The sequence below is a fragment of the Oryzias latipes genome, chromosome 2 (assembly GCF_002234675.1).
Source record: "Oryzias latipes chromosome 2, ASM223467v1".
Classification (NCBI taxonomy): Eukaryota; Metazoa; Chordata; class Actinopteri; order Beloniformes; family Adrianichthyidae; genus Oryzias; species Oryzias latipes.
In genome coordinates this window covers 11327599-11350283 of record NC_019860.2, presented here as the reverse complement: position 1 = coordinate 11350283, position 22685 = coordinate 11327599, and the positions used below count along the sequence as shown (strand labels likewise).

At 38.8% G+C, this 22685-nt stretch overlaps 1 protein-coding gene across 3 annotated transcripts in view; it reads left to right on the top strand.

Moving 5' to 3' along the window:
• Positions 1 to 22685, top strand: part of LOC101164128 (prolactin receptor) — a 58863-nt gene that overhangs the window by 19553 nt on the left and 16625 nt on the right. For all 3 annotated transcript variants that reach the window (XM_023964539.1, XM_023964534.1, XM_023964537.1), the window contains exons 2-3: positions 10157 to 10266; positions 21550 to 21691. In XM_023964539.1, the coding sequence (XP_023820307.1) occupies positions 10176 to 10266; positions 21550 to 21691 (233 nt within the window). In that variant the 5' untranslated portion in view covers positions 10157 to 10175. The remainder of the gene's footprint in view (positions 1 to 10156; positions 10267 to 21549; positions 21692 to 22685) is intronic.

The following is a 22685-nucleotide window of genomic DNA, read 5'->3' as shown; positions in this document are numbered from 1 at the left end:
GCTCTTGAGTGTCCATGCTGTGGTCACTGAGGGATATATCTGCTTTAAAGGAGAAGAAAGTGAAAAGAAAGTCACAGAAAAGAAGCCCGTCCATCTTCAAGCTGTTAGGAAGGCTTTAGAGATGCAATTCATTTTGGAAGGAGTCAATATTTTCTGCATCCTGCATCTTATCTTGAGTTAAAGTCACGGATGTTTAAAAATATAAAGATAATTACACCTCAGCAGCGCTTCAGAAACATTTTTTTGAAGTAATCCTTGACGTATTAAAAAGCCTTCATTTTGTATTTCAGCAGAACAAACAACAAAACTGTCTGAATGCGCCAAGCAACCGGGGGCTAGATATTAAAAAGCAGGAGGTACAACCCCCTCACCCCCAGGGATCAATATTGTGGTCATATGATCGTAAAATATTATATTAGGAGGAGATCATGAGTTTAGCCTTAATGAGAGATGCACATAACCTGTTTGTTTGCATTTACAGATGAAATGATGAAATGTGTGATGGGGGGTGGTCGTCAAGGCAACAGGCAAAGCATCCCTGCAGGGCTGCTGATCAGTCGGCGTTGGCATCTCTGGTTTGCATCAGCTCATCTTCCTGTGGGGGTTAAGAATGTTTTTGCTTCGACTTCAGAGGAGAGCTTGTTCGTGGCTTGCTATCGGTTTTTAAAAACTAGTTTTTGTTTTCTTTTTCTACCATTGAGAATGAAGCAGAACCTGCGTAGAACAAGAGCAGCCAAAAGTTCTATTCAACAGAAAGTGCCAAGGGAAATGTTTCTTAATGCTTCTAAAATGTACTATAAAGCCTCAGAAGTTGGATTTTGATTGAAGTTAGATTTAATGAAGACAGGGTTTGGATCTGAATAATGCCGATCAGACATCATCCATTTTGTTGTTGTTGTTAGCCATGTTTGCATTTTTACAAAACACATAGACTTTTTATTGGAAGTGGGCGCTTCAACACGCATTGCTGTGTAAACATAGCACGACACCTCTACATGTTAGTTGCAAAAACACTCAAACTTGTTTGCATCTCATACAAAAAACAGACGGACATTTTGACAGAGCGCTGTGTACCTCTAAAAACTGCTTTAACATCAGTAAGCACAACCAGTCATTTTTGGAAAAAAAAAAGGCTTTTAAGTGTTTCTTATGGTGTAGGAAATATGGTAATATGCTTTCATCTTGATATTAATGTGTTTCAGATTTTGTGACTGTATCTGAAAATGAAATTTAGACTTTTTTTGTTGAAAACACTGATTCCCATGGAAACAACTTCTGTGCATGTTAGCCAATGATTGCTTATATTATCTCTGATTGAATCATATCATAATGATATATAAAGTCATTGCAAAATGTGGTTTTGGTCTTATTCTGAAGGTTTGAGCTGTGATAACTTCCCGGACTCCTTGAAGTTTTGGAACCCCTCTGGTTGTTCAGACATGTGAGGTCTCAGGCCCAAGTAAAATCTGCGATTAAGACCTTGTTTTAGACAAGTTAAAAGCTACAGTTCTGAAATTGATTAATGGTTTTTTAGAGTGCCGTTTTAGGACAGGACAGTTAATGCAGTCAGGAGGGAAACTGCTAAGACAACACCGCCTCTCACAACACGGTTTCACGTGTCCAACTGGATCGTGACATGACACATCGCTTGTTATGAAATCAAAAGTTGTTTAGAGAAACAACATGGAAATACCTTTTGGCACAAAGCCTCAGGAGATTGTGAAGTAGAATCTTTCAACTTCATTAAGCACTTTGAGGTTTCTTTTATAGATTTCCTCCCAGAAGTTTTTTTTGCTTCCAATTGGTTCTCTACGATGATAATTATGTATTTATTATCATCACAGAGACTGTTTGCTGGGCTAATTTCAAAGAAGTCTCAGTTTAGGGGCACATTATTTATGGGAAATTGTCAAAAAGGTCCAATACAGCAAGAAATACCAATTACATGAACAGGGGTTTCTCTGCAAGGTTATCCAACATCCCAGTGATGTGTTCCACGCTAGGCGGTTCGTGCATGCAGTCGCTTGTTCTCTCCAGGTGCAGGTAAACAACCTGCAATAAACCCAGAGATGTCCGTGACCCCATTCCGTCTCATGCCTCAACCATAAACGGCCACAATTCTTCAAAAGCATGCTAGTTTAGGAGGACCCAGCCGCCTTATCTTGTGGTGTTTTGGCATTTGCACAGCTGGAATGAACACATTCCTAAACTCTTGCAGCTCCCTCTAGCAGAATCACACCACAACCCAAGACAAGAAGTACAGCCCTGTGGACACACAAGATCACATGTGTCTGGCTCGTTGGGGGCTTCTCAACTCCCTTTAGGCTCGTACACTGTCCCAAAGTGACAAAACGTCTGTGAAGGAGGTAGCTCCATTCATAAACAGGGTCATAAATTTTACATGTGACTTTTCACTGATATTGTTTACAGAATTTCCTCTGTCGTCACAATTTCTCAGGAAAAGCCTGAACATAGAATTTTTTCTTATCTAATTTGTCCCAGAGAAATACAGAATAACAAACAGAACAGAAAACAAGAGTTTTAAAATTCTAGCTGCAAGGGCAAGAAGACAAAACGGGTGGCCCTGAATGTTACGGGAGAAATTCCGAAAATGACAAAGGAATCAATCATCCGCAGAGTCATTTAGACAGACGGTCCAGCTAAAATGACGCAAAAGAACTGAAAAAACATCCAGGAAAGAGCTGAAATTGGTACAAACAGCAGGGAGGTGAAGGACACACAAGAACGTCCATATCTTGGGAAAAAGGAGCAACCATGAAGTAAGAAGAGACAAACCAAATAGTTCATACACTTCCAGGAAAAAGTGATCTGCTGCTGTTGTTTTGTGTCTCTTAGAGCTAACAATGGATCAAACTCTGACTTATTTGGCTTTTTTTAGCTTCTAAAGGACCTGCAGCGACACTACTTGCTGTTCGAATGGCCTCTGCAGACATGTTGCCACGGCGATCATCCTGTGTCCTTTGCTGGGTGCTGGTGGTTGATGATGCCCGCGTGTAATCCTCTCTGCAGCCGGATCAAAGCAGGGATTATTCGCTCTGATTGTTGGGCTCGCATTATTTCTTTTGTGTTCCTCCGTGAAGCGTGCCAGCGAAAGACTCCCTAGGGACCCTATTACCACCCCGTGTTTTACATAAAACATATATTGGCCTCATTTCCTTGCGGCTGCTTGACGCACGTCGGTGCTGACCCAGTCTGACACTCGCTCAGCTGTCAGCTGCTGGGGGAGACGGGCAGCCTGCTGTCCGCAGAGTCTTCCTCGTCTCCAGTAAACGCAACAAGCTGAGGAAAACACGTAAAGGTCAAGTGTGAGCGATGAACAAGGGAGGAGGAGGAGGCCAAGAGAAAACCGTGGAGGTATGAGGGGAGGAAGGAGTTAAGTAGAAAATTAAAGCTGCAGGCAATGGAGTACATGTCTGCGATCGGTCAAGCCTTCATCAACAAGCCTTGGAGGTCCAAGACACCAGAAACCACTGCTTATATAACATTTTGCTTTTCCAGAAAGCCACATTTTTTTATTGTTTCCAATAAAAGAACTATAGTCATTGCAAGGCTTTAATTATCAACCAGCAATTGTTTCTCAGATAAGGAACACAAGCACAGGTAAATATAAAGACCCACTCCATTGAAAATTGTGTTTTGGATATTTTTATCACGTTCTTGTGGCATTTTTCTCATGATTGAGAAGAAAAATTAAGATTAAAATTGTATTTCTGATTATTTCTAAATTCAAATCACTGTGAATCCGGAGCAGACGAAAAAAATGCAGCTTGAAAAAGATCTTGGTGACGTTGAAAATACAATCAACAAGTTGATTGGCCACTCATAGATGACTATGTCTTCGTTTTCCTTGTCTGGGCTGGCATCTAAAGTGTACGGCTGCATAGCTCCAATATTATTCAATATTGATTTTGGCTAAAATTGCATAATCATAACTAAAAGACCATTGGAAGCGCTTTGAAAGTAGATCCAAAAACTTTAAGACAGAGGTAACACACCAAAAGGATCAGCTAAACTTGTTCTGATGGGCCTTAAGCTACATGTTTGGACTACAAATCCAAGGTCTGCCTCTTTTGACGGCGGGGTGATTGTAAAGTTGATTGGAGTTTACTTGAGAGACATGCCTCCAGGCGAGCAAACATATAAGAAAGCAGCTCTCCGATTCGAGAAGGACTTAAACTTAGGAGAATTTGAGTCTTTTTTGCGCAACTTTTCACATTAAAGCATCGGTATAGAAGTAAAAATATGCCTGCAGGACTTCAGAGGAGAACTGTCATAAAACCTGAGTTTATTGTAGCTCATTGTTGACCAGAGCATTCATCTCAAATGCTTTCTTAAACTGTTTGCTGGCAGATTAGACCCAATGAAACCTCTGTTGTTTTGTTGAGCTGGATCCAGCTGGGGGGATTATTGACCATCATGCTGAGCTGCTGACACAGAGTTACTGTTGTTTCAACCGCTTCCCTGCCCTCTTACCCTTGGCCTCATGGGAGAAGAAGGCAAAGCCTCTAAGCCTGTCGTGTCTCTGAAAGTTAAGAGGATACAATGGTTCAGGAGGGAGAAACGATAGAGCGTGAGCCTTTTTAGCACCGCTTTGCGTTAACTGGAGCTCAAAGATAAATAGATTTTACACCCTTCTTGTAGAGGTTCTTATCTTCTTAAAAGCTTCTTTAAAAGTCAGTTGTTTTTATTTCTTTTTATTACCACGGGTCAAAACCGACCCGTCATTTTGGCACATAAGCAAAGTCTGGAAAATATAGTAGCTCTTCCTTCAATATGAGCCATATTGATTTGGGTTCAGACAGTTTTGTGTTGACCATAACAATCTGTAAAAACACAAAATCTCCAGCTCCAGAGCTTAGTTTTTTCCCCAAATTAACCTGATCACGCTTGTCCTCTTTGGCAGCACTGAGTGTTCTATAAAAAAAACATGTAATACACCTAAATGAACAAGTAGTCGACACGTCCATTTTTCATTTTCAGGTTGCATAGCGTGAAGCTAAGCAAACTGTCGCAGACCTCCCTCTTCCATCAAGATTGCATCAAGAAATCCATTCGGTTGGCCAGGCCATAACCTCTCCAAGGTGTTGTATGGTCCATTTTTGATTGGACATGGCTGAAAAACCAAACAGGGCATCTGGAAGTTATGCTAACCAGATGCCCAAACCACCTCAGCCAACGTTCTATAGATGTGAGGAAGTAGCTGGTCTCCTGTGAGCTTCTCAGAGATTACTGAGCTCTGTCCCTTGCACAGCCTTCCTGTGAAAAAGCTCTTTTTTAAGCACTTAATGTTAAAAAATTTTAAAGTCTCGCTCTGATCATCTTTTTGGCAATTTTCAAAGCGTTCCCATTATGATCATGCTGTGTTGTCAAAAACCTTTGTTGTTTCCTAGGACATTGTCCAGGGCAGCAGAAGTTCATCTGGAATTTGACTTGAGTTGTGCGCGGGACCCTTGGTGTGGAGCAAGCCCGCCCGCTTTCCCATCTATCACTAGCTTACAGTCCTCACACCTGAAAAAATAGCGAGCAATATTGTAGCCGTCCAAGCGTAGAGTTTTTAGTTAGATGCCAGCTCATATGGGGAAAATGAAGACGTACACGGATCTATTTGTCTGCATACAATCTTTTTCCCATGGCACTTTTTGTCTGCTCCTGATTCACAACAATTTGAATAAAAAAAAGCTGCGAAATGCAATTTTTAGCTTAATGTTCTTTATACTGTATATGTCCTGTATCATCAGAAAATGCAATAAGAACATGTTAAAAAAAATAGCTGCTCAGATAATTTTCTCACTTCTGAACAAAAAACCCATATTCCATTGTTCACCAGTCCGAACCAGAGAGAGAACACTACTTTAATTACCAGCTTAGAGCAGAGTTAGAAGATATTGTTGACCCAGATTGGTTAACTATAGAAAATCTAGGTTTTAGAACTCCCAGAAACATATAAAAGGCAATAATAGGCTGTTATCTTTTGTTGTTTTTTTTTCTTTTTCGCTGTGGTCTTTGGCCCTGTTGCACACCATGTTATTCTGCATCACACATGGGCCGTGTTTCACATTTGTCTAATTCTGCAAAGTTTCTGCCTATACTGCCGGCTCCTGTTAAACTACATACACACCGCAGGCATTTGACATGCGTTCAAAAGTACATGTTTAGCCTATGGTGTTCACACTGCACAAGCAGGGAGGGGCTACTGCTTCTTCTACTGTTTACATGTGCATGTCCGCAGTCATGCAAAAAGTGGGTATGCAGCATATGCGTCGCATAGGGGCGCTGGCCAAAGGGGACGCGAAACCGAAGTTGGGAAAATTCTTCACAGTCCGTATTTTTTAATTTCACTGCAGTTTGTGTACATAAATTTACATGATATGATCAATAACAGAAGCACATGGTAACTGATTTGCACCCCCCGCCGCAGCCACTCCTCCTCTCCCTCAGGTCTTGTACAGAGACAGCAGTGTTAAAACAGGCGTGTAAACATTCAGGTTAAAGCTACCAGTAAAATGGTCACAAGTGTTCTGCAGCTGTACTGAGCAAGATTTACAGCACATGTGTCAAACTCAAGGCCCGCGGGCCAAATGTGGCCGCCATCTCATATTATGTCCGTGAGAGCATAGAAGTTTTTATTTCTTAAAATAATTTTTTTTTTAGTTGATAACATATTATTTATGTGTAGCTGCTGTTGTAATTATTCAATGTTTGCAGGTCTTATTTGTGTATGCAGACAAATTGTCATCAAACCATAAGTTGGATGCAAGGCTGTGTGCAGCCTTTTTTTTGTAAAATGTTACACGTGTAATACATGTTCTTTATAGCTCAGTTTTATGTCATTTTTCTTTATTCACTTGGACAGTTTGATCCTTCATTAATGGAGTTGTGTGGGTTTTAATAAGCGGACAAAAGGTAAAAGGATTTATGCTAGAGTAACAAGCAAACATATGTTTTCTATGCAGCTGTAATTGTCACTTTAAAAAGTTACAATAAATAAATAATGAGTTTTTTAACATTAAGTAGTAGTTACATTTATTTTTCATTACATTTAGTTACATGTATAAGTTATATTTGGCCCTTTGAGGACAGCCACTATCCTGATGTTGCCCTCGGTGAAAATGAGTTTGACACCCCTGATTTACAGTATCACTGATCATGAAGAAAAAAAAGGAGCTTGATTGTACTGATTTTGTTTAACTAGATGTACCAAAACACTGAAAAAGTTTCTATCATTTGACTGAAACAGCACTAAATGATGATAAAAGCTGCTCCTATGGACAGAAGGGAGAAGTATGTGTAATGGTGGGTTAGATGGTGTTTTTGTTTCTTTTTATATTGTTAAAAGTTTGGATAATTGTTTTTTTTGAGTGACTATTTAGTTTAAAGCCTTTTGCTTTTAATATCACATTGGCTGAATGACACTTTGGATTTTAGTTGTACATTTGGAGATGTTTGACTACAATAAAGAAACCTATTCTATTCTATCACACTACTAACTGATATCCAACACAAATATACTTTAAAATTAAAAATGTTTTTACTGAACTATATTTTTACATACAGTTAAGTCACTGTATTCTTTTAAAATCTCCCAACACAAAATTTACAGCAATGAGGATGGAGAGAAAGACGAGAAGAGAGAAAAAGAATCAGGACAGATGGAGGAAGGAAACAGGCTGGTCTTATGGTGGACATTCAGGGCAAAAGCCAGTTAATACCAAGTCAGTCATTTTTAAATTGTATTTTTAATTAAAAAAAACATGCATTAGCAAGATGTTTAATTTATTTAAAACATGTAATAAGGGTTGCTTGGCCATTTGATTTAGTAGAGAAGAACACAGGCAAGAGGTGAAGGAGACAGACATGAGGTTGGTTATCTGATATAAAGAGAGCAGAGATGACTTAAGAATAATTAAACTATTAAAGTCACAAAAACCTAGATGCTTAGTCTGGTTTAAACTTCTGCTGACCACTTATTTGGGGAAAAGCAGTGCAGTCATACATGACAAGTCAGTCCCAACAGAGAAGAATGAGGAGAGAGTTTCAGATGATGATGATGATAGAGAGTAAGAGAGACGATCAGCTGATTATAAAGAGGGAGAAGAACACAGAGGTGCAGGGGAGAGGGCTGGGGCAATGGATTACTCAGAAAATCCTTCTGAATGGCCTTCACCACACAAATTTGAGGAATTATTGAGGCAACACACGGTTGAAAATGGCTCACAAAAATGTTCTGCTGGGCCATATCCAATTAGATAAGAAGTAATGAGATTTATACATTTAAACAATAAAAGTGTTGTGTGGATGTTTAGATAGATATGTTTAGATTTTACTATGTGCATTTATGTCTGTGTGTTTGTGTGTAGGGGGGGGGGGGGGGGTTAATGTGGCCGCAAACCCCTATAAAATTAGGGAGTTTTAGGTAGGTGCGCCCCTGCATGTCCGCCAACTACAGTTGGAAGAGGCTTAGCGCGAAATTTCATGGAGGTGCAAATCTTGCTCTAGGCTTTTTCTTTCACAGCTCTATTCCGATATATGAAAGACTTGGTGTCATAGAATTCCAGACGGGCACAAAGCGCAATTATTAATTTCTCCTTCATGATCGGTTGGCACTTTGGTGAAGGAAAAATACGCCATCCATACATCACTACCAAAACAGACAACGTGGTTGTTCAAAGTTCGACTTGGTTTAATTTTTAACGTGCGTTCAATGGCTGGGCGTTTTGTACGTAGAGCCCGAATGGCCAAAAACTTGTGTTTTAAACACAAAAGCCCAGAACGCAACAGTGGTCCTTTGCCGAGAGCAGTGTGAACGTGGCTAAAAAGCGTATGTTATTTAGGCGTTGCCTGTAAACGGTTGTGAAAACTTGCATTGCATTGAAGCCCAAAAAGCACGTTTACGCTTTCTTACATCCACTTTTCGCTGGAAGTGGTTGCTTGAATGGGCGTTGAGAACTTAGCACACTCACATCCACATTTGGCCTTAAAAGAATGCAATACATGACAAATCCCTTCACTGTATCCTCCAGCTGTGAACTTTAATTTGCGTTCACACACATTCCCCACTTCCATATGCTCAGTAGTGGGTGTGATGGAACAGTTCAGTGAACTAAGCAGATTAGACACATAAGCTTTCAGTCAGACCTCTACTGCTAGATCACTTTGATCTAACCAGGCATGAAAAACTAGGAATTTTGTTTTGTTGTCTTTTAAATAAATTTTCAAAATCTGGTGTCTTTAAACCTTTTTGAAGCTTTTTTACTGAACATCTTAACACGATGAGTAAATGTTTTTATTCTATTGTCTTTCGGGTGTAATTGCTGCACTCCTGTGGTATCAGCTTCTTGAGGATTAGGAAACATTGAGGTCACACAGCAGCTACCTAAGTTCAATAAGCAGCGCTGCTTGAAAAAGCCTGGAAAGTATATAAAAAACACAGTTGTTGGAGGTGTATTAGCGGATTCCGCAAGATTTCTGGTTACAAAGGTGTCTTCATCAACAAATTTGAGATTTATGTGGCTTTTAAGTCAGAAAATAATAATATTTGTTTTTGTTTTTTTCTTTTTAGCTTTTTGGTAGATAGGTGGAAGTACAATACATTGGGGTTGAAATGTTTTGAGCTAGGTTTTCCTCTCTGAAACTAACTTTAGTTGTCATCACGGAAGAAAGATTTTCAAGAAAAAACAGTTAGCATTTTTTGGTTTGTTTTATAACTTGATTTATATTTCGTCAAAACTAAAACATGCTCAAGAGACACGAAATGAAGTTGCTTCATAGATGGTCTTGTCTTAGTTCTGGAGTATTTTATAAATCATAAATTCCTGAGGGGAATTATTTAATGCATTAGATCACGGCTGATTGAGTAAGGAAAATGAAAAAGTGGGAGGAGTTTCATCCCTCGTGATGGATTTCTTGACGGGAGATGAGGCGTTGCTACCTCCTTCTTGCGCAACTCGAAAGACCTCAACAGCTTGAGGCTGATGGGGCCTGAGCTTTTAAAACATCCAGCGTCTCTGGGGTTTCTATTTTTGGATGTAATCGGATCAAACCCGGACTTTCCCACAACAAGAAAATCTCAGTGGAGACATCAAACGGATGTGGAGAACTTTTCTCAGCTCATTCTTGTTTTTATTTGTGTTGACAGGTTGACAAACAGTGGCGGGATGATGTGGTTTCTAATTTTTCTACTTCCACTGGGGGGCAGCAGCAGGATCAAGACACAGGAAACCCCCCACTGGGGAAAACACAATCATGGTAAGGTTTAAATGTTCAGGTATTCCAAAAAGCAGGTTATGTGAGTTACCACAGTAAGTTTGAGGCTAAGGAAGTGTACAACCACAGCTTTCGGTTCCAAAATAGGAGGTATGTTTCAGGGTATGTCAAGTTGCCATAGCAACTCATGCTCTGAACATAACCTGGTCTGGAGCAGGTTAAGTTGAAGGTTAGTTGGTTTCAGAGAGGTAAAAGAGCATGGTATGTCCATTTGAAGATGATTTAGTGGATGAAGAAGCTCAGATAATTCTTTTTCTGTGATAAGACCAGGTATGGATGTTGGAAAGATAAACTTTTTTACAATGAAATAACTTAATTCTTTGCTTCAGTTAAGATAAAAAAAAATTTTGGAGATCGAAAAATAGCACGTAGTTATCAGACATAGTTAATTTACTTCCTTTCAACTTTATTCAATTAAGTAGGTGTAACTTTGGTGCTGCTGTTAGATTGGCAGCGCAAGGAATTGAGGGATACCATTCCCTTTGCCTGTCTGGGCAGATTTGTTTAATTCTTTCTGCACCATTAGTGAGAGGGAAGGAGAGTGTGATGAGTTAATTTAGCACCCCTAGTGCTGTATTTGATTGTAAGAACTGAAGTTAGACCCAGAGTCATGATAACTGAATGGATGGTATATTTTGCAAATCTCCACTTTGTCATTCATTTTAATGATATAAAAATGAAAATATCTGCAGCTTCAAACTTAGACATATGAGAGTTCAAGAAGTACAATAGATAAATATGTAAATTTTAGTTGCACAAACAATTATTGAGTTGAATAGGCAAAAGAATTAGGTTGAATAAATTTAACTCAATTACTAGTTACCAATTGAATCAATTCATTTAAGTTTTCTATGTTATGTATATATATATATATATATATATATATATATATATATATATATATATATATATATATATATATATATATATATATATATATATATATATATATATATAAAATAATGTAATTGGAAATAAGATCAGAAACTCGTGCGTTTACTATGTCTGTTCTTCCTCTACAAGCAGAAAACTCTTTATTTTGCTGATGCAGCCGTATTACATTTTTGATGGGCGTAAAATCTTCATACACCATTATTAAAATCTCCAACTCCGTCTCACTAAAATACAGCGCTCTCTTTTTTTTCTCCACACGTTTCAATGGTGACTCCGGAATTCGCCAATCTATTGAGAATGTCTTTTTGTACTCGCCGTGCACGTGCATTAACCCAGGGTTACCAATTTGAGCGTAATTTCGCTAACTCATATCTGGTCTTTTGGAACCGACATACCCAGAGTAAGCAAGTTCAGGCGAATTTCCGCCAGAGTTCTATGGAAGCATTTGTGTAGCATAATTAAAAATAGAAGTCAATACCAGAAATGCTTCTTCATTTGAAAGTGTTAAAGTGGGACCAAAAATTTAACAATCTTTTAATTTAAATATAAACAAAGGAAACATACAACAAACAAAAACAGTCATAATCTGAAACTGTCCTTCACGTATTTTGTTTGAATTACCAATTATATCATCGATATATTAAATTTATATAATTATATAATAAATAATTATAATGTTTTAAATTATATAATTGTGTGTTGTAAAAAAATAAAAATAAATAAAAACAATTTGTATTGGTACAACAAATATATACGAAAACCATTTAAATCAGCAACATAGCTTTTCAAAGCAAACAGAATTACACGTTACTGTCTCTGATTGATTTGGAAAGTTTTATTTAAAAAATTAAATAAAACTGAAAACCTTAATTAATTTGCTGTACAGTTTTTGTTGCTTGTGTGAGGAAAGGAACGCATTTCTTGGAAAATGTAAAAAAAAACAATGCTGAAAAAGGACTGCAGGCTGACTGAAAAAAGACGAATCAATAAATACCTTTAGCCCAAATTCTGATAGTCGATGATTTTTTTAAAAAACAGACATGAATGAGGATCGTGGTAGAAAGAAGATCAATGAAGGGTGTTCTGGTGGCAACTATTAACTTCACCTCAAATCAGATTTTCCTTTACATCATATTGTATTTTTTGTAAAATGTGACTCTGCTGGTATGATTAATTAATTAATTCACACATTAACAAAGAAAAACTTACTGTTTTTGAGTAATTCAAAAACAATAACCTTGTGCTCCAAGGTAACAGTTTGAATGTTTTCCTCCAACAACAACAAATGATTTTTATTTCTGTCAATTGCTGTTTTTGCTGTTCATTCAAACAACCAAAACTCAGAAAAGCATGTGTGCTACTTTGATATGTGAGAATTACCCAGCTTTCTTTTAAATTAACCTTGACTACAAGCAGATTACAAGTACACAACAATGTACTGTGTGGCCAGCTTTTTTCATTAACTCTTCATTTCAATCCAGTGGTCAAGATGACCATTGAGGTGTTCTCCCTACCATGACAAAGGTGGATAAAGGTGGAGAAGATTTCATGTAATCCATGGACACCACTAAGGATCACAAATCATTGAAGAAAAAGGTTCAGCGCACTGTCTTGTGGGGTCTAGATGACCCCACTCCCAAAAGCACAAGGGTAAGCTGGAAGTGACATCACCATCAATACGCTCCAGCTCTGTTTGCTGACCTGCAAGGAGCAGACCTCTGTGTGCTTCATCGCACACAAATGCATGTGCAACAAACGAAAAATGTTAAATTTAAGGCAGGTTTTGTATTTGTTGACAGTAGTCTTAACAGTTTTAGCTGATAAGTGTTTTAGCGATCTATCTGTAACCCTTGTGCTATCCTAGGCACTTTACCATTGGGAGTTGGGTCATCTAGACCCACTAGACAGTGCTCTGAACCTTTTTTCTTCAATGATTTGTGATCTTCACTGGTGTCCATGGATTACATGAAATCTTTCCACTTTTATCCACCTTTGTCATGGTAGGAATAACACGTCAAAGTAAGGGTGGGGTCATCTTAGATAACACAAGGGTTTTTAATGCAACTGCTGGAATTCTTGTCTTTCAGTATTGTGGGTTCCAGTTCAAGTCTCAGAAAAGACTTTGGCTCTATCTATTTTTTGAAAAATCAAAACGGAATGCATAAACCTGCAGTTGTTTTTTTTTGATAGGCTAAAATAGATAAAATACCTAATTTAAAGCTGTTTATTTGGGGAATATCAAAACAGCCCAACAACGAAAACGTAATGAGTGCATTTTCAATACTCTATTTAGTATTTGCAATAATGATAATGAGAATCGTCATCGACGTAATCATGATCATTTTATTGAATACAATTCTTATGACGTGGATTTCATTGCACATTTCAAACGTTATTCTCTCAACTCAACTCAACTGAAACTTTATTTATATAGCGCCTTTCATTTCAGTTAAAAACACAAAGCGCTTGTTGGCGCATCGTTTACAATTCAGAAAAAGTCACAAATTCGCACATTGATGGCAGCTCAGCAGCAAAACACTGGGGCTAAAATATAACAAATATCACTGAAAATATCACTTTGACACATAGCTATCAAGGCAGGAATAGAACCTACGATATTCCCATCAGAGGCTAACCACTCTTCATTTTGACCCAAACACAATATAAGCGTATATATAAGAATCCGTGCTTCATGAAATGCAGCACTTTTGCATTTTTTACCCTCATATTTTGGGTTTTCAGGTGTGGAAACGGGTAAATTTTGACTCATTTACAATATAAGGGTTCAATACATGTATCAAATCAAACGTTCTATTTTTTCAAATACAAACAATCAAAGAGAACAATTTACCTTCTGAAAAGAAATCCAATTTACTTTTGCAGCCTGCAGGCTTACTTTTTTAACCGAATCTTGCCCCTGCAAACAAAAAATTGAAGAAAGTTCACAAAGTTTCAGAAAAGCAGGAGTCTAATGACAGATCAGTCAGAGCTGCCAATATTTTCACTGCTAACAGAAAATCAAGCATTATAAAAGCACTCAACGGTCGTTCTCAAGGCAAATCCCTGCCAGAGCACAGAAATCCATCATATCTTATTAGCTTCATTCTTTATTTCATGATTTATTCATTTAATATCCACAGAAAAGGGCCCCGTCTGTGAGCGATTTCATTGCCAGGTGGTTGAGAGGAAATCCGACTCTGCAGGATTTCTGTCGATGCCCGAGCCTCAGAGAGAACGCCTCAAAATGCAAAGCACACATCTGCTGTCGACTCGCATAGCCATGACAGTTTGATCAGCCTGTTGCTTTTGATGCTTCATCAGATTTGTCTGCAGCTGAAAGGTTAGAGATGTTTTGACACATGCCACAACAAACTGTTTGATATCCTCAGGCTGCGCACTGGAATTATGCCTTTTATCGGTAATTGCAGTATTTCATGCTATCAGTGGAGGGAAAGCAATTGGTGCGATTTGATTTTTGAGCGCTTTAAATGAAGCGCATGTCAAGAGGTTTACTAAAAAAACATGCACGTTAAAAAATAACATTTTCTTTTCATTTTTTTTTACATTTTATTTTGATTTGTTTATAACGGCTGGAAGTATTTACCAGAAAATGTCAAGCCAGGTCGATAAAGATGCAGGAGGGAATATCATGTGCTCCTGATAAAAAGATCATGTGTGCATTAATTATGGCAGCAAGTGCAGAAATATGAGCAACAGACATAAATGTTGAATCAAGACAGTACGCTCCAAAAAAGGCTCCTGGATGATTCACTGATGTGAAAACGACACATTTCTTTGGACTCCGACACATTTTTTTGGACTCTTCCCTGCAACTGCCATGAGCTGAATAACCTGAGAACCATCTTTATTTGCAGTTATTTGTAATTTTGTAAAAGTCCAAGTCTAGATCGAGTGATGGGTGATGGGAAGTGGGAGTGGAGTTGGTCAGCTCCAGTAGGCGAAGATCTCATGAACTCCTGCCACTCTACAGAAGCTGTGTCCTAAAAAACGACAGATTTTTTAATTGATTGAAAGGTAAAAACTCTTACCTTTCTCAAACATTTTGGAGTCAAAAGTGAGACATTTCTCCAGTCTACTTCAGGATTGGTTTGAGACAAACTCCAGACCAGTTTAAGACACATTTGGGATGACACAGACATTACTTAAGAAGACGTGAGTGCTTTGCTTTGAGACTAAAAAAAAAAAAGTTTCCAGTAACACCTGGTAAAACAAAAGCCCATGAGGTGATTTGTTTGAGTTTCCTGCATCCACATATATATATTTTTTTAACCTTCAATCAAACTCCCTTGTAAATGTTCTTTACATCTTGTACGCTATTACTCTTTGAATTGATTGTACCTGTAGGTTTTTTTTTCTGGCTTGGCCGCAACAGCATTCGGCTCAGTGGAGGAAAAAAAATTGCGAAAACAGAAAAATGTTTTCTTTTTTTTTTTTAAACTCCCAAAATTCCAGTACAGTGACACTGAATGATGAAAACTAAAACTTTAAAAAAGATTTAAAAAAAAGGTTTAAAAAAGACTTCCTTTTTATATGTTTGTGTCAACCTGTCAGAGCCTGGTGATAAGATAAACCCACATAGCTTGGCTAAAACCATGTCTTAGGGAAGTTTCTAAAGATTTGTTCAAGGTTTAAAAAATAACCTAAACCAGTAAATGTTTTGGCAGCAGTGCTTAGGTAAAGGAAAATAAACTGTTAGGCTGTAGCAAACTAGGCATGTAGGAAACCGCTTGATCGGATTTAGAAATTAAAGACCGTGACCAAGTGTGGGTATGTTTAATTACAAAAGCCGCTTGATTAGGTTTAGGAATTAAAGAGAGATTAGTTTGAAACCAAGTGACTATCCCCTTTTCTTTATTATCCTTTATAGCAGGGGTTCTCAATGTTTTTGTAGCAGAGGGCCAAATTGGGAACTCGACATTAGACTGGGGGCCAATTTTGGTGAAAAAAATGGATAAACAGAAAAAGTTGGTTTTAATAACTTTGATGACCAAGTGTCATTTGTACAGTTAACCAGGCCCTCCAGATGTTTTCCCAATTGCTGTCTGAGGTTGCTGCCCACATCTTCTACTCGTCTAGTAATTGCGTCATTTGACAGACTTACTTTTGCTCTGGACTAACAATGTCAGCTACTCTAAGCATACATTCTTTTTACAAACTCCCCGTCACTTAAGGGCTTACTATACCGGACCATTTCCAAAGCCACAACGTAGCTAGCTTCTGTCACAGCTTCACTGGATTTAGCCATTTTTGTAAACATTATCTGCTGTGCAGCATAGCCTCATTGTAATTGTTGGAGCTTATTGTTGTGCTCCTCGCCGGTAAATTTGTTATGGTTTTATGATTTGTAACATACTAACAATTTATAATGAAATCTCTGAGCATTGCATTTACCTGCTTACAAATCAGGCACATGACTTTATCCAGCCCATGAGGCACGACAAAGTAAGCACTTAGCTTGAAAGCGCCTTTTCTCCTTGCCAACAGAACGTTCTCTCCTCAAGGGAATCTGCTCTGGCTCTCTCTCCAAATCCCGCTCTGATTCCTTTCCAACTGCCGTTATCACGGTCCTTCCTTTCGCAGAGGGAGTGACAGAAAATGTTGTCTGCTCTCTCGTGGTGAAATTAACACACTGAACCATTGACACCTGAGTATAATTACCGTTTTTTTCTGAATATGTCGCCAAAAACCATAAAACAATATTTTTCCAAGCAATTCACGGTTTAATAACCATCAATTAGGATTTATTGAGGACCACAAAAAATCTTCCCGCGGGCCGCCATTGGCCCCCAGGCTGCACTTTAAGAACCCCTGCTTTATGGTATTTGGTTATGATGTCTCTAGTAGTGTTGACAATTTAGAGATTATGTGAAGCCTGTTTTTTTTTATTCATTCACAAAGAAGCCACTAAAAGTAAATTTAGGTACATTTTATGGTATTAATGAAAGTTTTGAAGAAAGTAAAGCAGATTATATTTTAACAAGCTACAGGTGCTGCTGTTGGCCCCTCCCACATCTGTATTTTCAGTCTTAACCTCTGACTCTTAGGTGGATCAGGCTGACCCAAGCAGCTTCTCCTAGTTTCTTTCACAGCCAAAACCCCACTGACACTGAAATCACAAATTTGCAGTTCCTCCCAAGGACCACCAGAGATAGTAACACAAAGAAGCAGCCATAGACCATATATACTTTAAGAACTGGACTGAGTGAGTGTGATGTCACCCATTGAAAATGGTTTACTTCTAGCTCCAACCGGAAGAAGTCAATTCAGTCGCCATTTTTTCATAGCACGGACACCGCCATGTTGTAGCCAGATTACGTCAATGAGCAGTGATTGGTCCGAGTCGGTTTGACTCGATGTTTCTATGGCAACCACTCTCTCCAATCAGGGTTGTCAACACGTGAACGTAATAGTTCTGAATGCAGAAGCCTGTAATGCGCTTCTATAGGCCAGGTTATAGACTTTTCATTAAAAGGATGGTGGAGGATGGTGTGAATGTAGCTATAGAGTATCTGGTGTTTCAGTGTTGCCGGTGACAACTCCGGTGTTAAAGGGTTAAAAAAAGGCTTTGTTTACTCTTTTTCCTCTCTTTTCACTTGTTGATTCTTTTTTTCAGCAAACAAGCAGATTTCCAAGAGTTAAATCGCATTCTTCCTGGGTCCATCTTATCTTTTATATAAGGAAGCGTTCTACTTTTTTTTTCCTTTTGGAGCAAATCCAAAAATACCCTCCCCTCCTTTCCCATCTGATGACATCTTGGATAGGCTTTGACCTGGAAAACCACAAACAGGAACGAGGAAGTGAAAGAAATTACTTGATAAAAGGCTGTTCTCATATCATTGTGTCAGACTGGAATCTATTATTTCACCACAAACAACAAGGGCATATTCCTCAAGTACACTTGTTTAGCTCATGTCAATCTGGTTGGAAGCATTTCAAGAACATCTGCTAATTTATTCTTCGTACATGTAACTCCCCTGCTTCTTTTCCAGGAAGTGCTTGTATCCCTGAAGCATGGCTCACTGAGCTACTTACGGCAAACACAAGATCTTTGTTCGCCCGCTGCTTGCCGAGCGCGGCACCGCGCATTTTCAGATGGATTACCGCTTGCCTCCTGTAGAGAGTGAGATGAAGCAGGCATGATTCTCCCTGCTCGAGCAGAAGTAGAAGTATCGGCTCTTTGTGGCGCACAAAGGACTGACTGCAAAGTCAAAGAGCGCTAATGAGGAGGAGCGAAAACTGAGCTTTGTGACCATCTTTTCATAGTTTGAAGAGATACTTTTTTCACGTTTCTAATTAGTTTGACTCATCTGATAATGTATACGGTTAATATAGTGTTACCCTGCAGGGAAACAAAAACAAAAAAAAACACAAATTATTTGTGATTAATTTCCTTATTTTCTTGTTTTTACACCAGGAGCTTTAGATTAAGCTTTAGTTTGACAGTTTGCACCATTTTACAGTTCATTTTCTGATTCTGCACGGATCATTTTTTGATCCGTGCAGAATCATTCCCCTGTTTTTGCGCCTTCATAGTAATAAAAAAACCTCTAATTGAATTAGCCCTCGCCTCCAGTTATGATAACTGCGACGCCGACGGTCTTGTTCTGCTGCCCCGCCATTTCCAGCACTGATCCAGACCATACGGCTAGCAGTCCATCACACTCAAATGGATTGAATAATTAGAAAATGGATTGAGTTGAAGTGAGGCAGAGAGATGATGATGGTGCTGTTATTGATTGGTGTGTCTGTGTTGGCAGCAGTAGAGGGGGGAGGAGGGGGGTTTGCTTTGTTTGGAGTCATTTCATTCCCTAAATCCTGTCGCTTGAGAGGAGATGACGCACAATCGTCGATCTCAGATGCATGAACGACTTATGAAGAGTGAAAACTCTATACGCTTGCACGCATCTGTTTTGGATCAATAGGTTCTTCTTTTAGGGCGAAATGATATTTAGAAATGTCATTGTATGTTTTTTTTTTAAATTAAAAATTGTCTGTTAGCGGGGACGTACATACCCTCTTCAATAACAGCATCAGGCTGCACTGAATGCTGTGACATTAAACAAAACAAAAAAGAACAGAACACATCAGAGATCAAACAAGAAAAAACAAAAGTTTCATGACGACTGTGAAGGTGGAATAAAGAGCACAATAAAGCCTAACCGCAGATTTACACTGGTCCGTCTGGGGTGCATCTCGATGCTTTGGGTGGGGAGTTCGTCTCATGAACCGCCAGTTAGTTTACCTTGTCCCCATTGCATCTCCAGGCTGTCCCCCCTCCCCCCTGGATCCCAGAGGAGTGGTTTGTCCGGCCACCCTTGTGTTGAGTAGTTCATCCTGCTTTCTTCGCTCATCTAAAACCCAAGCAATCAGACTCCATGCACTTTTCCTCCTCACTGAATCAAAAATTAGTTTATTTAAGTTTAGTTTATTAATTTATCAGGGCAACGTAGAAATACTTTAAGTGTTAAAAGCTAATATGCTTGCACCAGATTGCAGCTTAGTAGCTAATTTCCATCTGTAGTTCCTTTACAAAACAATAAATTATGGCTAAACACTATAAACATATTTACCAATTTAAAGTAAGTTTTTTTTAAAGCATTATAAAACACATTTACCAATTTAAAAAAGAAACAAATAACACAAAACAACACAATATTGAATTTGTTTTCTATTAAAAATAAAACAATTACACCAATGGACTGGTTCTCTGATAGCCATCAAATAATACCTACAAGGGTAACAATACCTGCCTGTTAATGTCAATGTGTGCAAGATTGATGCTCCAGACGACATTTTTTGGCAGCTCGCGAAAACTGCAGAAGTCTGCTTCGTTCTTGAGATTCCTCGGAAGCCCATTCCATTCCTTGACAGCTCTATAGGAAAAGACAGAATGAGAGAAAGTAAAGTTTCTTTTAGGGACACTGCAGTCACCTCTGGACACAGACCTTAACACTCTGCCTGTGAACTAAGAGCATGGCTGCATAAAGTTCTTAGGAGGGAGTGGGGCGGGTCATGCAGAATTTTATGCACTAGGCGGATATCGGAGTACCTGATCAAGTTGTCAAAATTTAGTATTTTCTGTTTTTCAGGAATAGAACTATATGTGCGGCATTCGCGCAGTCACTAAGGGGCCAGTGCACTTTCCTTACTAATGACTAGAGTGTACAAACACTTCAGGATATACTTACCACTCACACGACAATGGTACGTTGCATTTTAATGACATATTTCAAGGTGGCCGTAAGAGCCTCAAGGGAACTGCAAGCAACACCTGTGCCCCTCTTAAGATTCAGCCGCTCCTATCTATGACCCCAAGGTTGTCACGGGCAAAAACCTTTATCACCCCTACCGGTCAACCTTCCCATATGGGTGCATGTGACTAAGGCTTTAGGCATTTAAAGTATTACAAAATTTCTGTTTAGGATTCAAACTTTAAAATGAAATATAGCTAATAACTGTCACAGCATTTTACACTTATTGCAAATTTCATTTGTTTGAACATAGTTAACTTGATAAGTTTACATAAAGGGTTTCTGTGGGCCTAAAAAGGCTTTGGGCTTTTTAATTTCAAGTTTTTTTTCTTTTTCTTTTATCAATTCATTCATTCATTCATCATTCAATGAACAAATAACTAACTAACTAATTGTAAAACTTAATGAATATTTGCTTAGGTCAACTTAACATATAAAAAAATATGACCTCTACTTTTATGTGAAATAGAAATTACATTAATATGTTTATTTTTAAAGAAGTCATTTGCTCTTTCAGATTAATAATTAATATTTCTTCCAAAATGTGGTGATTTTTCAAAGAAGATTTGCGAAACATACAGCATGATGAATGGATTTCCATGTATTTCCTCTCGCAAATACAGAATGCGAGTTTCCATGACGATGCACCTCTGTAAGGACTTTTGTGCTTAGACGCTGATTCCGCTCTGTGTAGCAGGCTTCCGCTGTAGGTGTTGTCTCTAAAAATAATAATAATAATCCACTATTTTCCAGATTGGTTGAAGATTAAAGGATCCTTGAGTTTGGGAAGTAAAACAGGTTAGCAGTAGCTAATTGATTCAAACCCTGCAGAGCTGGTTCAAAGCTGCAGAACAGAGACAATGAGGTAGATGAGCGATGACAGCTGGCAACTCCACCGAAGGATAAGGAGATAAGTGGGATCAGGTGAAGGGAGAGGATGGGTGTGTGTGTTTCGCGGGGGTAACCTGAGCTACAGGTCTCTCATGTATATGAAATGAATGACGTTTTCAGAATTTTCTCTAAAAAGAGCAACTTTCAACATGAGTCAAAGTTCAGACTCAAAGCTTCGGGATTTCGTGTTTGTTCTTTTTTTTGCCAGAGGACGCAGTTGCCGTGACAACAAGACCTTACATCTACCGCTGCCGCTCGCCCAACATGGAGGATTTCACATGCTGGTGGCACCCTCTGGACAACCTGACAGGCGGCGAGGAGATCACCTACCTGCTCACATACTCCAAAGAGTAGGTGAAACACTTCCCACAGACAATTATTTATAACATGATGAGATTATTTATACACAAAATTTGAACCACTCAGCTTTACAAACAATTTCCAGTCCAACTTCCTGGAAAGCAAAATAAAATAAAATAAAAAATCAACCCCTGCTGCACCCCGAACTTTCTGGAGCATGTGATCTCTTCCATCACAATCTGCTTTGATGGTGCCGCGCTCCACCTTAAAGCTTTTAAGGTGTCGATATGTGCAAGCAGCTGTGAAATCCCGGGCGCCACTTCACGTGGCTCCCGCTCAAACAGACTTGGGCCGGTCCACGTGCCCCACCCCCGCCCGCCTGCCCGTGTCACCGAAAAAGGCTGGCAGCTATCGGGACAAATTGGATTGTACCTTTGCCCCCATATGGCAGAAAGGCTTAACATCCCCATTGATTCTTGTGGCTGTGCTGCTGCAGTGCATTTATGAAAACAAAACGTAAATCTGGGATTATCCGCTCAGAAATGGCCAAAGCAGCTGGGAATAAAGAGCTCACTGTGAAAAGAATGGTGGGTGTTCATTTCTGACCACTAAGCAGAGGAGACGTCTTTATTAGTGACTAAATTGCTCAAAATAAAGCTAGTTTGTGCTCAATTATTAAAGGCTTCTTGGCTCAAATGTGACATTTCACTCAAAATAATCAACTTTAAACAAAAAAACTGTACCAAATTCTGTCTGTTATACTCTCATGAGGTGAAACTTGTTATTTAATTTGATATTTTTAGGTGTCTAAGCCAGATACGGTTAATGTTTGAAGCCTCTAGAGTCTGTAAATATTTCAGCTGGTGATTGATTGAGACTTTTTGGTTTGTGTTACATGATTGATCCACATTAGAGTAAAATTATCTGCCTTTCCTATCTTGATCTCTGGAAATAACTATCAAACCATTTGTACTTTTTAACAGCTCGATTTACATATCGTATTTTCCGTTCCGGATTATAAAGCGTACCGTCAATAACTGTTGT